Raw genomic sequence first — 15,293 nt, 5'->3', positions numbered from 1 at the left:
CAACTAAGTAAACACTAGAGGGAGCACCAGAGACATCATGACACACAGACAGACAGCTAATGAACACTTAGAATAGGACACGACCAATGGGCAGTCAAGACACCCAGAGGTGACACTACCACAAGGGGGCATTACACAACCCATATATAAGGACAGGACACGCATGCTCTGTCTCTTTCCACAGACAGACATCTATAGAGTGATACAGGGGCAGATCAGAAGCATCACACCCACCACGTGGATTAGAGCAGACTGGTTAGTTAGATTGAGTTACTACAGCAAGATTAGCAGGAGAGTCGAGCTCAAGTAGGAGAATTGTTAACAGTTCAATAAATGTGGTAAACCTATCTCCGAGTCGGGAGCTTCCTTTGTCAAAGCATACATCAACGAAGCAGCTTATGCTACATGAAACAGCAGAACACAACAGTGTGCAGTCAATTCCAGATCACTCAACCCTGAGTCACGACACAGGCGGCACGGTAGCACAGTGGTTAGCACTGTGACTTCACAGCTCCAGGGTCCCAGGTTCGATTCCCGACTTGGGTCACTGTCTGTGCAGAGTCTGCACGTTCTCCCTGTGTCTGCGTGGGTTTCCTCCGGGAGCTCCGGTTTCCTCCCTCAAGTCCCGAAAGACGTTCTGTTAGGCGAATTGGATTTTCTGAATTCCCCCTCTGTGTACCCGAACAGGCTCCAGAATGTGGCGACTAGGGGCTTTTCACAGTAACTACATTGCAGTCTTAATGGAAGCCTACTTGTGACACTAATAAAGATTATTACTATTAAAAGTGAAATTAGATGTCATATTAAAATGCTTGAGGACCTTAGTTGAGCCCAATAATCACCAGGTTTGTATATTTAACACAAATAACCTTTTATTATTTAACAGTAATATAATCAAACCAACAAAAATGTAACTGACTCCCCAATAGAGGATTGTCATAGTGTGGTGAATGTATTACTGCTACCATTCATCTTTGTATTGTATTACATTGTATTGAATTATGATGCCCTTGTGGGCTCCGCCTATGGCTCCACCCCCTCAGAGGAGGTATATAGATCTGCAGCCTGCAGGCAGCACTCAGTATAGAGCAATCGCAGGCAGGCACAGTTCTAGCTGATTAAAACCACTGTTCACTTCAACTCTTTGTCTCGTGTGAATTGATGGTCGCATCACACCGTAACTTCATTGCAGTGTTAATGTAAGCCTATTTGTGATAATAATCGAAGATTATTAGATTAATACCCATGACCCAACCTTATTCCTTTCCAACTTACCCCACTCTACATTGATATATATATATATATATATATATACGCCCACATACACAGACAACATAGAGGGAAAGGGAGGTGGAGAGGGAGGAAAATGATGATAAAGTAAGAAGGATAAAATATCTCCGATGCACTATGATGGTTTTCAGTTAATGTCTTTCAGGAGTTCAAGCTTTTGTTTTGATGCTTCTTCTTTCTAAGCTTGAGTGGGTTTCCCTGGCAAGGCTATCCACTTTCTTTGTAGATTCAAGAACATTTCCACTACATTGTGAAAATGTGCCAGGCACTTGCTGGTTTTAAAACAGTAATGCAGGGCGGCATGTGGCGCAGTGGTTAGCACTGGGACTGCGGTGCTGAAGACCCGGGTTCGAATCCCGGCTCTGGGTCACCTCTCCGTGCGGAGTTTGCACATTCTCCCTGTGTCTGCGTGGGTTTCACCCCCACAATCCAAAGATGTGCTGGTCAGGTGAATTGGCCACGCTAAATTGCCCCTCATTTGGAAAAAAATTAATAGGGTACTCTAAATTTATTTTAAAAAAGGTAAAGCAGTCCTTGCAGGGAAAGAGAGAGAAAGGAAATGAAAACTGCTTATTGTCACAAGTAGGCTTCAAAGGAAGTTACTGTGAAAAGCCCCTAGTCACCACATTCCGGCGCCTGTTCGGGGAGGCTGTTACGGGAATTGAACCGTGCTGCTGGCCTGCCTTGATCTGCTTTCAAAGCCGGCAATTTAGCCCAGTGTGCTAAACCAGCCCCTCAACTCAGAGAGAGAGAGACCCTTCTTCATTCATGGTTTAATCATTTCTGCCCCGTTTTCTCAGAAGCATCCAGCAGGAACCAACCACTGACTGTTGTCAGTCAGAACACTGTCCCTGGCCAATCGAAGCAACTTTCTCCAGAGCTCGTCCTCACGATTCGCTCAGCACCGACGACTCTCTTCTCTCTCCAAAAAAACAAATCCTGGAACACACTGTACTAATTACCAGGTTGCCTCAAATTAAGTCCATTCCTCAAAGGCACATTCCAATTTGTCCACGGACAGAAAATAATAAAATAAAACAAAACAAATATGAATGAAGGGAAATCAAAAGGAGTCTGACATACCTCCCCGTTAGAGGGATGAGACATTATTACATGGATGTTTCATACCAAGGTACATGACTCAAAACACACATTGATTCATCCTTCCTTTCCCAAGCTAAATCGCTTGTGTTCTTATGTTGAGTAATTCAGGTGACAATCCATCTGCAATTATATTGCCCTTTCCAGGAATATGGACCATTTCAACATCGAAAGGTTGCAACAATAAACTCCAACGGAAGGATGTTGCATTCCATAAGACCATGAGACATAGGAGCAGAATTAGGCCATTCGGCCCATCGAGTCTGCTCTGCCATTCAATCATGGCTGATATGTTTCTCATCCCCATTCTCCCGCCGTCTCCCCACAACCCCTGATCCTTTAAATGTTTTACATTTTTCACTAAATGTAAGTGGATTATGGTCTGTTAAGCCTGTGTCTTGTAACCAATGCCCTTCTGTATAGTGTGGCACGTGATAACATGGGGCCATCATCAGAGGCACATGGGAGATTTTCCCCCCTCCAACTTAGACTGTGAGCAGACAACACCTCTGTCGATGAGGTCTGGCAGCCTCCGGCGTGGCCGACTGATTCTCCTCTGCCTCTGCTGTGATGTAAAAGCTCCCGCTTCCTCCAGAAAACCGATGTGAAACACTGATTTTCCATCTCTGCTCTGCTCTCTTCCACAATGCACTGATCCCAATGTTTATCATGAATGCGCTCCATAAGAACATAAGACATAGGACCAGAATTAGTCCACTCAGCCCATCGAGTCTGCTCCGCCATTCAATCATTGCTGATATTTTCTCATCCCCATTCTCCCGCCTTCTCCCCATAACCCCTGATCCCCTTATTAATCAAGAACCTATCTATCTCGGTCTTAAAGACACTCAGTGATTTGGCTTCCACAGCCTTCTGCGGCAAAGAGTTCCACAGATTCACCACCCTCTGGCTGAAGAAATTCCTCCTCATCTCTGTTTTAACGGATCGTCCCTTTAGTATGAAATGGTGTCCTCTAGTTGTTGTTTTTCCTACAAGTGGAAACATCCTCTCCACGTCCACTCTATCCAGGCCTCGCAGTATCCTGTAAGTTTCAATAAGATCCCCCCTCATCCTTCTAAACTCCAACAAGTACAGACCCAGAGACCTCAACCGTGCCTCATACGAAAAATGAAATGAAATGAAAATCGCTTATTGTCACAAGTAGGCTTCAATGAAGTTACTGTGAAAAGCCCCTAGTCGCCACATTCCGGCGCCTGTTCAGGGGTGCTGGTATGGGAATTGAACCATGCTGCTGGCCTGCCTTAGTCTGCTTTAAAAGCTAGCGATTTAGCCCAGTGTGCTAAACCACAAGCTCTTAATTCCAGGGATAATTCTTGTGAACCTCCTCTGGACCCTTTCCAAGGCCAGCACATCCTTCCTTAGATACGGGGCCCAAAACTGCTCACAATACTCCAAATGGGGTCTGACCAGAGCCTTATACAGCCTCAGAAGTACATCCCTGGTCTTGTATTCTAGCCCTCTCGACATGAATGCTAACATTGCATTTGCCTTCCTAATTGCCCACTGAACCTGCACATTAACCTTAATAGAATCGTGAACAAGGACTCCCAAGACCCTTTGTGCTTCTGATTTCCTAAGCATCTTCCTATTTCTCCTTCCTAAGTGCATAACCCCACACTTTTCCACATTGTATTCCATCTGCCACTTCATTGCCCACTCTCCTAGCCTGTCCAAATCATTCTGAAGCCCCCCCTGTTTCCTCAATACTAACTGCCCCTCTACAGATCTTTGTATCATCTGCAAACTTAGCAACAGTGCCTTCAGTACCTTCCTCCAGATCATTAATGTATATTGTGAAAAGTTGTGGTCCCAGCACAGACCCCTGAGGCACACCACTAGTCACCAGCTGCCATCCTGAAAAAGACACCTTTATCCCCACTCTCTGCCTTCTGCCAGTCAGCCAATCCTCTATCCATGCCAGGATCTTACCCTGAACACCATGGGCTCTTAACTTATTGAACAGTCTCCTATGTGGCACCTTGTCAAAGGCCTTCTGGAAATCAAAATAAATCACGTCCACTGGTTCTCCTTTGACTAACTTATTGTTGCCCCCTCAACGAACTCCAACAGATTTGTTAGACACGTCTTCCCTTTGACAAAGCCGTGCTGACTCAGTCCTATTTTAACATGCACCTCCAAATACTCCCCGATCTCATCTTTAATAACAGACTCTAAAATCTTACCAATGACCGAAGTCAGGCTAACCGGCCTATAATGTCCCATCTTCTGCCTCCCTCCCTTAAACAGGGGTGTTACATTAGCCACTTTCCATCTCTTCCCTCGGAACGTTTTTCCTGTTTGTGGAGTTGGAAAAGATGTTGTGATTTCCTCCCACATTTCTCATCTTTGCATCTTTGATTTTCCCTTTACTGTTTCCCTCTGAAATTTTCATCATTCTCCTGTTTAGTCGATTTCTGGTAAATCCAGTCACCTGAGTTCCTTACACCTTTCTTATCTCCAGTACTTTAGGCCATTGAAAATCCGCATTGTATTGATTGCAGTAGAAGCCTGGACTGCAGATAAAATGCCAATAACCACTAATCTAGGGAATACCCTGGAAGAATTCCTAAAGTGGAGAAGAAACGACCTTTCACACCGGATACCCAATGACAACGCTCAAATTTTGCTGTGAGTACCACACACTGAACTCTCTCATCGCAAACTAACCAAATGATACTTCTTGTTTTATTGCCCCCAAAAAGAGAGACGTGCTGTCAAATGTTTGTGTTTTGCATTCATTGGGACAAGCGCAGGAATGTCAAGTTTCAAACGGCCGCAAGATTGTTTCTGACAGGAGTCACAGGTGCTCAGTGTTCGGCTGGTTGACTCAGATTGTTGCTCTGGAGAAATGGGAACTATGGACTGCTTCTGTGTAATTTGATAAAGGTGGGATGCTTAAACAGGGTCTGTTCATAGAATCATAGAATTTACAATGAGAAGGGGGCCATTTGGCCCATCGAGTCTGCACCGGCCCTTACAAAGAGCACCCTACTCAAGCCCAGGTCCCGAATTATCTCTGTAACCCAGTAACCCCCACTTAACCTTTTTGGACACTGAGGGCAATTTAGCGCGGCCAATCCACCTAACCTGTGCATCTTTGGACTGTGGGAGGAAACCGGAGCACCCGGAGGAAACCCACACAGACATGGGGGAACGTGCAGACGATGTTGTGCCGAACTTTTGTCCTGGGTTAATCAGAATTTTGGACACTAAGGGCAATTTATCATGGCCAATCTACCCAACCTGCACATCTTTGGTTAGCGCTGTTGCTTCACAGCTCCAGGGTCCCAGGTTCTATTTCGGCTTGGGCCACTGTCTGTGTGGAGTCTGCACATTCTCCCCGCGTGTCTGCGTGGGTTTCCTCCGGGTGCTCCGGTTTCCTCCCACAGTTCAAAGATGTGCGGGTTAGGTGGATTGGCCATGCTAAATTGCCCTTGGTGTCCATAAAGGTTAGGTGGGGTTACTGGGTTACGGGGACAGGGCGGAGGTGTGGGTTTGGGTGGGGTGCACTTTGCAAGGGCCGGTGCAGACTCAATGGGCTGAATGGCCTCCCTCGGCACTGTAAATTCTATAATTCTATGAGCACATTTCCATTTAGTTTTGAATCATCAGACTCCACTAATTACAGCTGCCAACTTGAGATTGCACAATTTATGTTTCCTCTTTGCTACTTGTGACTGAATCAATTATCTATCCACGCTAATTTATTACCCCAACTCCTTCAGCACGTGCCGATAAACCATTTTGTACGATACTTTTTCAAATTTTTTTGGGAAATCCAGATATATCATATCTATGGGTTCCCTTTATCTACCCAACTCACTGCATCCTAAAAGCAGAATGTATTTCCCTTTTCTAAAACGTGTTACATTTATCTAATCAGATCATGATTTTTGAAACACGTGTTTAAGATACCCTTAATAATAGACTTCAGCATTTTCCCAGTAACTGATATCAGGCTAACTGGCTGCTGTTTCCTCTCTCCCTACTTTAGAACATAGAACATAGCACAGAACAGGCCCTTCGGCCCTCAATGTTGTGCCGAGCCATGATCACCCTACTCAAACCCACGTATCCACCCTATACCCGTAACCCAACAACCCCCCCCCTCCTTAACCTTACTTTTTTTTTATTAGGACACTACGGGCAATTTAGCATGGCCAATCCACCTAACCCGCACATCTTTGGACTGTGGGAGGAAACCGGAGCACCCGGAGGAAACCCACGCACACAGGGGGAGGATGTGCAGACTCCACACAGACAGTGACCCAGCCGCTGCTTTACTTTAATGTAGAATACCCTATTCATTTTTTCCAATTAAGGGGCAATTTAGCATGGCCAATCCACATCTGCACATCTTTGGGTTGTGGGGGCCAAAGCCACGCAAACACGGGGTGAATTTGCAAACTCCACAAGGACAGTGACCCAGAGCCGAGATCGAACCTGGGAACTCGGCGCAGTGAGGCAGCAGTGCTAACCACTCCGCCACCATGCTGCCACTCTCCCTACTTTTATGAATCAGACTTTTACAATTGCCACCTTATAATCTAGTCAAGGTTAGAGAATGAGACAGAGTTCAGGCTGGAGGATGGTATATATTGGGGTTTCCCAGTGTCCTGGGGCAGCACGGTGGCACAGTGGTTAGCACTGTTGCTTCACAGCTCCAGGTTTGCAGGTTCGATTCCCGGCTGGGTCACGGTCTGTATGGTGTCTGCAAGTTCTCCCCGTGTCTGCGTGGGTTTCCTCCGGGTGCTCCGGTTTCCTCCCACAGTCCAAAGACGTACAGGTTAGATGGATTGGCTGTGATAAATTGCCCTTGGTGTCCAAAAAATGTTAGGTGGGGGTTACTGGGGGTACGGATGTGGGCTTAAGTGGGGTGTTATTTCTAAGGACAGGTGCAGACTCAATGGGCCGAATGGCTTCCTTGTGCACTGTAAATTCTATGATCTGATCAGTGTCAGGTCCCTTGCCTTTTCTGCTTCGATCTTAATGACATGGACTTGGGTGTGCAAGGGACATTTTAAACATTTCGGAAGCATTGTGACAAGATGGTGGAATGGGCAGACAAGTGGCAGATGAAGTTTAATGCAGAGATGTGATCAATTTTTCTGAAAGAACAAGCCTAGACTACATGAAATGAACGTGAAGAGACGACAGGAGCAGAGAGACACGGGACACAAATCACTGAAGGTGTCAGAAGAGATTGTTTTGAATTTTTTTCAAGCTCAGCATTTCTTTCCTATTCTGTTCTGGGCCTTTTACATAGGTCACAATCAGAACCAAAGGTTTTACAATTTGTGGATTGCTGCAACTTGACAGGTAGGGGGCGCGATTCTCCCACCCGGCCTGGGGGGGCGGAGAATCGCGCCCAGGGTTTTTAATTTATCTGAAGCTGAGCACGCTCACAGGCTTAAAGGCCAAATTGGTCCTAAAGTCTGTGCACCTGACATGTCACCAGCGCTAACGTGACTCACTTCTCAGAAGGACACCGCCCCAACATAACGTTTCATCCATTAAACATTTGCCATCCCTAATTACCCCCTGGAATGATGGTAACCTATTGCAAGGGCTGTCACGAAGCAACCACATGACTGTGAGTCTGTGGGCCACGTGTGGGCCAGAACAGGTCAGATGGCAGATTCCTTTCACTAAAGGACAGAAAATGAAGCAGATGGGTTCGTACAACGATGGACGATAGTTTCACCAATACTGAGACGGGCTTTTATGCTCCAAATTTATTCATTGAATTAAAATTCCTCCAGCTGCCGTGGTGGGATCTGAACCTGAGTCTGTGCAAACGGACGATGTCTCCGGTGATGTTTTGTGATCGATCTCCGAAAGGGATTGCAAGACTATCAGTGAGGGAAACACACAAACACTTTGAATACACATTTCCTCCGCCTTTAAATCACAGGTCTTTGAAACAACACAACGATCAATTATTAACATGAACAATCAAAGGACAAAAACAAAGACAAATACAGCCCAGGAACAGGCCCTTCGGCCCTCCAAGCCTGCGCCGACCATACTGCCCGTCTAAACTAAAACCTTCCACACTTCCGGGGTCCGTATCCCTCTATTCCCATCCTATTCACGTCAAGACGTTCCTTAAATGTCACTGTCGTACCTGTTTCCACCACCTCCTCCAGCAGAGAGTTCCAGGCACCCACCACCCTCGGTGTAAAACACTTCCCTCGCACATCTCCTTTAAACTTTGCCCCTCGCACCTTAAACCTACACAGCTGCAGCATGACTTGCCAATTTTAATACTCAGTGCCCCAGCCGATGAAGGTAAACATGCTATTGATGAGACCATCAATTCACGCGACACGCGGTTAGAAGTGAACAGTGGTTTTAATCGTCTTACAACAGAGCCTGCCTGTGACAAGATGAACTCTCGATGAACTAGCAGGCAGGCTCCGACTTCCAAGCTTTATACAACCAGTGCGGGGGGGGGTGGGGGGGAGTCATGGGCGGAGCCAAGGGTGGAGCCCAGTACAAACTTCCGTACATTCCCAGTACACCTCCCCCTTGGGGCAGAGCCGTGCAACTGCCCGTGTGCCGAGCTAACAGAGGCATGGTAACAATATGTACAATACAGTGTGAATTATACGATTATGATTCACCACAGCTGTATGCCTTCTTGACCACCTCCTACACTTACTTTTCACTTTCAGTGACCAGTGGACCTGTACACCCAGATACCTCTGCCCGTCTTTGAAACATTAACTCGAAATGTTAGCTCTTTTCTCTCCCTACAGATGCTGCCAGACCTTCTGAGATTTTCTGGCATTTTCTCTTTCTTCCCTCTGCCTGTCAATGCTCTTAAGGGTTCTGCAATTTGCTGTACATTTTGTCACCTGTATTAGACCTTCCAAAATGCATTATCTCAATTTGTCCAGATTAAACTCCATCTGCAATCTCTCCGCCCAAGTCTCCAAATGATCTAAATCCTGCTGTATCCTCTGACAGTCCTCATCGCTATCTGCAATTCCACCAATCTTTGTGTCGTCCACAAACTTACTAATTAGACCAGTTACATTTTCCTACAAATCATTTATATATACGACAAACAGCAAAGGTCCCAGCACTGATCCCTGCGGAACACCACTAGTCACAGGCCTCCAATCAGAAACGCACCCTTCCATTGCTACTCTCTGCCTTCTATGACTGAGCCAGTTCTGTATCCATCTTGCCAGCTCACCTCTGATCAACAGCAACAGTCAATAGGTCGAACGCCTCAGAGGGAGATCTTCTCTGTGAGGTTGTTGGCAAACCTCAGGCGCCTGCCTTTTAGTGCTTGTTGCAACTTCTGGTGTCTTTGGCTTGATTTGCACATTGTCCCACGTTGTTTTAACTGGAGTCGACATAATGGTCTGAGGTTGACTCAGTGTCTGGTTCGGGGGAGTGAGGAAACTGACAGGCAGAGAGATCAAGGACCAGATTCAGAGAGGGCCACAGTGAAAAATATTGGGAGCGAGACAAGTACTGTTAAAAAGACAGGCTTCAGGGCAGCACGGCGGCACAGTGGGTTAGCACTGCTGTCTCACGGCGCCGAGGTCCCAGGTTCGATACTGGCTCTGGGTCACTGTCTGTGTGGAGTTTGCACATTCTCCCCATGTCTGCGTGGGTTTCACTCCACAACACAAAGATGTGCAGGGTAGGTGGATTAGCCACGCTAAATTGCTCCTCAATTGGAAAAAATGAATTGGGCACTGTAAATTTGTTGAAAAAAAGACCAACTTTAAGACTTTGTGCTTTAACACACAGATCAGTCACAATAAAGTGGCCAAACTATTCGCACAAACAGATGCAAATAGGTATGATATCATCGAGATTAAGGAGATATGGCTGCAGGGTGACCAGGGATGGAAACTGAATGTCCTGGAAAAGGGGGTGGAGTTACAATGCAGGTCAAAGAGGAAATTAACACAGTGAGGAAGGATATTAGCTCCAACAATGTGCAATCTGTATGGGTAGAGCTGAGAAACACCAAGAGGCAAAAAATTATTAGTGGGAGTTGTACATAGACCATCAAACTGCAGTGGTGATGTTGGGAATGGCATTAAACAGGAAATTAGAGATGTATGTGATAAAGGAACAACTGTAATTATGGGTGATTTTAAGTTGCCTATCAGACTATAAGACATAGAAGCAGAATTAGGCCACTTGGCCCATCGAGTCTGCTCCGTCATTCAATCATGGCTGATATTTTTCTCATCCCTATTTTCCTGCCTTCTCCCCATAACCCCTGATCCCCTTATTAATCAAGAACCTGTCTATCTCTGTCTTAAAGACACTCAGTGAATTGACCTCCACAGCCTTCTGTGGCAAAGTGTTCCACAAATTCTCCACCGCTTGGTTGAAGAAATTCCTCCTCATCTCTGTTTTAAAGGATCGTCCCTTTAGTCTGAGATGGTGTTCTCTGGTTCTAGTTTTTCCTACAAGTGGAAACATCCTCTCCACGTCCACTCTATCCAAGCCTCGCAGTATCCTGTAAGTTTCAATAAGATCCCCTCTTATCCTTCTAAACTCCAACGAGTACAGACCCAGAGTCCTCAACCGTTCCTCATACGAAAAATGAAAATTGCTTATTGTCACTAGTAGACTTCAATGAAGTTACTGTGAAAAGCCCCTAGTCACCACATTCCGGCGTCTGTCCGGGGAGGCTGGCACGGGAATTGAACCGTGCTGCTGGCCTGCTTGGTCTGCTTTAAAAGCCAGCGATTTAGTCCAGTGAACGAAACCAGCTCCTCATACGACAAGCTCTTCCTCCCAGGGATCATTTTTGTGAACCTCCTCTGGACCCTTCTTTAGATACGGGGCCCAAAACTGCTCACAATACTCCAAATGGGATCTGACCAGAACCTTATACAGCCTCAGAAGTACATTCCTGACCTTGTATTGTAGTCCTCCTGACAGGAATGGTAACATTGCATTTGCCTTCCTCACTGCCGACTGAACCTGCACATTAACCTGAATAGAATCGTGAACAAGGACTCCCAAGTCCCTTTGTGCTTCTGCTTTCCGAAGCATTTCCCCATTTAGAAAATAGTCAATGCCTAAATTCCTCCTTCCAAAGTGCATAACCTCACACATTTCCACATTGTATTCCATCTGCCACTTCATTGCCCACTCTCCTAGCCTGTCCAAATCCTTCTGAAGCCCCCTTGCTTCCTCAATACTACCTGTTCCTCTGCAGATCTTTGTATCATCTGCAAACTTAGCAACAGTGCCTTCAGTACCTTCCTCCAGATCATTAATGTATATTGTGAAAAGTTGTGGTCCCAGCACAGACCCCTGAGGCACATCACTAGTCACCAGCTGCCATCCTGAAACAGACCCCTTTATCCCCACTCTGCCTTCTGCCAGTCAGCCAATCCTCTATCCATGCCAGGATCTAACCCTGAACACCATGGGCTCTTAACCTATTGAACAGTTTCCGATGCAGCACCTTGTCAAAGGCCTTCTGGAAATCTAAATAAATCACGTCCACTGGTTCACCTTTGTCTAACTTCCTTGTTACCTTCTCAAAGAACTCTAACCTCCCCTTGACAACACAGTGCTGACTCAGTTCTATTTTACCAAGCACTTCGAAGTCCTTCACAATCTCATCTTTAATAATGACTCTAAAATCTTACCAATGACCGAAGTCAGGCTAACTGGCCTATAATTTCCCGCCTTCTGCCTCCCTCCCTTCTTAATCAGTGGTGTTACATTAACCACTTTCCAGTCCACTGGAACCCTTCCTGCCTCCAGTGATTCCTGAAAGATCATCACCAATGCCTCCACAATCTCCTCAGCTATCTCTTTAGGACCCTGGGGTGTAGTCCATCCGGTCCAGGTGATTTATTCATCTTCAGACCTTTCAGTTTCCCCAGAACCTTCTCCTTAGTGATGGTCACTGCACTCACCTCTGCCCCCTGGTTCTCCTGGAGCTCTGGCATCCCACTGGTGTCTTCCACCATGAAGACTAATGCAAATTGTCTGCCATTTCTTTGTTTCCTATTATTACTTCTCCAGCCATGTTTTCCAGTGATCCAATGTCTATTTTTGGCTCTCTCCTACCTTTTATATATTGAAAGAAATTCTATCTTCGTTTAGATTACTAGCTAGCTTGTACTCATGTTTCATCTTCTGTCCCCTGATTGCTTTTTTAGTTGTCCTCTGCTCGCTTTTAAAGGCTCCCAATCCTCTGGCTTCCCACTAATCCTCGCCACTTTGTATGCTTTTTCTTTAGCTTTTATGCTGTCCTTGACTTCCCTCGTCAGCCATGGATGCCTTGTCCTTCCCTTAGCATGTTTCCTCCTCCTTGGGACGAATTTCTGTTGTGCCTCCCGAATAATCCCCCAAAACTCCTGCCATTGCTGTTCCACTGTCTTCCACGCTAGGCTCCTTCTCCAATCAATTCTGGCTAGCTCCTCCCTCATGTCTTTGTAGTTACCCTTATTTAATTGTAATACCGTTACATCTGGGATGCCAATAAGGGCAGCACGGTGGCATAGTGGTTAGCACTATGGCTTCACAGTGCCAGGGTCCCAGGTTTGATTCCCGCTTGGGTCACTGTCTGTGCGGAGTCTGCACGTTCTCCACGTGTGTGCGTGGGATTCCTCCGGGTGCTCCGGTTTCCTCCCACAGTCCAAAGATGTACAGGTTAGGTGGATTGGCCATTCTAAATTGCCATTAGGTTAGATGGGGTTGCTGGGTTACAGGGATAGGGTAGAGGTGTTGACCTTGGGTAGGGTGCTCTTTCCAAGAGCCGGTGCAGACTCGATGGGCCAAATGGCCTCCTTCTACACTGTAAATCCTATGAAATCTGATTGCAGCTTCTCCCTCTCAAGCTGCAAGGTCAATTCTATCATATTGTGGTGACTGCTCCCTCAGGGTTCCTTCACCTTCAGTTCCCTAATCAAGTCTGCCTCATTACACATCACCAAATCCAGAATTGCCTGTTCATTGCCTGTTCCCTAGTCAGCTCTGTCACAAGCTGCTCCAAAAAAACATCTCTTAGACATTCCACAAGTTCCATTTCTTGGGATCCACTACCAACCTGATTTTGCCAGTCCACCTGCATATTGCAGTCCCCTGTTACTCACAGTACTCCCGGCCGGCACTGTTACTCACAGTACTCCCGGCCGGCACTGTTACTCACAGTAATCCCGTCCGGCACTGTTACTCACAGTACTCCCGTCCGGCACTGTTAATCACAGTACTCCCGGCCGGCACTGTTACTCACAGTACTCCCGGCTGGCACTGTTACTCACAGTACTCCTGGCTCGGCACTGTTACTCACAGTACTCCCGGCCGGCACTGTTACTCACAGTACTCCCGCTCGGCACTGTTACTCACAGTACTCCCGTCCGGCACTGTTACTCACAGTACTCCTGGCCGGCACTGTTACTCACAGTACTCCCTGCCGGCACTGTTACTCACAGTACTCCCGCCCGGCACTGTTACTCACAGTACTCCCGCCCGGCACTGTTACTCACAGTACTCCCGGCCGGCACTGTTACTCACAGTACTCCCGGCCGGCACTGTTACTCACAGTACTCCCGGCCAGCACTGTACTCACAGTACTCCGTGGCCGGCACTGTTACTCACAGTACTCCCTGGCCGGCACTGTTACTCACAGTACTCCCGGCTCGGCACTGTTACTCACAGTACTCCCGTCCGGCACTGTTACTCACAGTACTCCCGGCCGGCACTGTTACTCACAGTACTCCCGTCCGGCACTGTTACTCACAGTACTCCCGGCTCGGCACTGTTACTCACAGTACTCCCGGCCGGCACTGTTACTCACAGTACTCCCGGCCGGCACTGTTACTCACAGTACTCCTGCCCGGCACTGTTACTCACAGTACTCCCGTCCGTCACTGTTACTCACAGTACTCCCGGCCGGCACTGTTACTCACAGTACTCTTGGCCGGCACTGTTACTCACAGTACTCCCGCCCGGCACTGTTACTCACAGTACTCCCGGCCGGCACTGTTACTCACAGTACTCCCGGCCGCACTGTTACTCACAGTACTCCCGCCCGGCACTGTTACTCACAGTACTCTCGGCCGGCACTGTTACTCACAGTACTCCCGCCCGGCACTGTTACTCACATGTCAGGATAGATAGGATGAATGCGTGGCTCGAGAGATGGTGCAAGAGGGAGGGATTCAAATTCCTGGGGCATTGGGACCGGTTCTGGGGGAGGTGGGACCAGTACAAACCGGACGGTCTGCACCTGGGCAGGACTGGAACCGATGTCCTAGGGGGGGTGTTTGCTAGAGCTGTTGGGGAGGGTTTAAACTAATGTGGCAGGGTGGTGGGAACCGATGCAGGAAGTTGGAAGGTAGTAAAACAGGGACAGAAGCAAAAGGAAGTAAGGGGAAAAGTGCAAGGCAGAGAAGACATAGTCAAAAATCAAAAAGGGCGACAGTACAAGGTACAGTGACTGAGGGGAGCTCAGTGAATAGGCCCAGTAATAACAAAAGAAATAAAACTGGAGATGTTAAGATTCAAAACAGAGGTAAAAAAACCAACATAAATGTACTTTACTTGAATGCTCGTAGTATTCGGAATAAAGTAAATGAGTTGATGGCACAAATCATCGTAAATGACTATGATTTAGTGGCCATTACTGAAACATGGTTAAAGGATGGTCACGACTGGGAGTTAAATATCCGAGGGTATCAAACTATTCGGAAGGACAGAGTGGATGGTAAGGGAGGTGGTGTTGCTCTGTTATTTAAGGATGACATCCGGGCAATAGTAAGGGATGACATCGGTGCTATGGAGGATAAGGTTGAATCCATTTGGGTGGAAATCAGGAATAGTCAGGCGAAAAAGTCACTGATAGGAGTAGTCTATCGGCCACCAAATAGTAACGATAT

General features: G+C 47.0%; 1 protein-coding gene across 4 annotated transcripts in view; it reads left to right on the top strand.

Annotated features, from left to right (window-relative positions):
- Window positions 1–15,293, top strand: part of LOC119963793 (disintegrin and metalloproteinase domain-containing protein 12-like) — a 701,497-nt gene that overhangs the window by 110,007 nt on the left and 576,197 nt on the right. For all 4 annotated transcript variants that reach the window (XM_038793080.1, XM_038793079.1, XM_038793078.1 and 1 more), the window contains one exon: window positions 4,874–5,040. In XM_038793080.1, coding sequence (XP_038649008.1) covers window positions 4,874–5,040 — 167 coding nt within the window. The remainder of the gene's footprint in view (window positions 1–4,873; window positions 5,041–15,293) is intronic.

This window comes from Scyliorhinus canicula, chromosome 3 (assembly GCF_902713615.1).
Source record: "Scyliorhinus canicula chromosome 3, sScyCan1.1, whole genome shotgun sequence".
NCBI classification, from domain to species: domain Eukaryota; kingdom Metazoa; phylum Chordata; class Chondrichthyes; order Carcharhiniformes; family Scyliorhinidae; genus Scyliorhinus; species Scyliorhinus canicula.
Note: the sequence above shows the minus strand (reverse complement) of the source record. Positions and strands in the feature narration are given on the sequence as shown.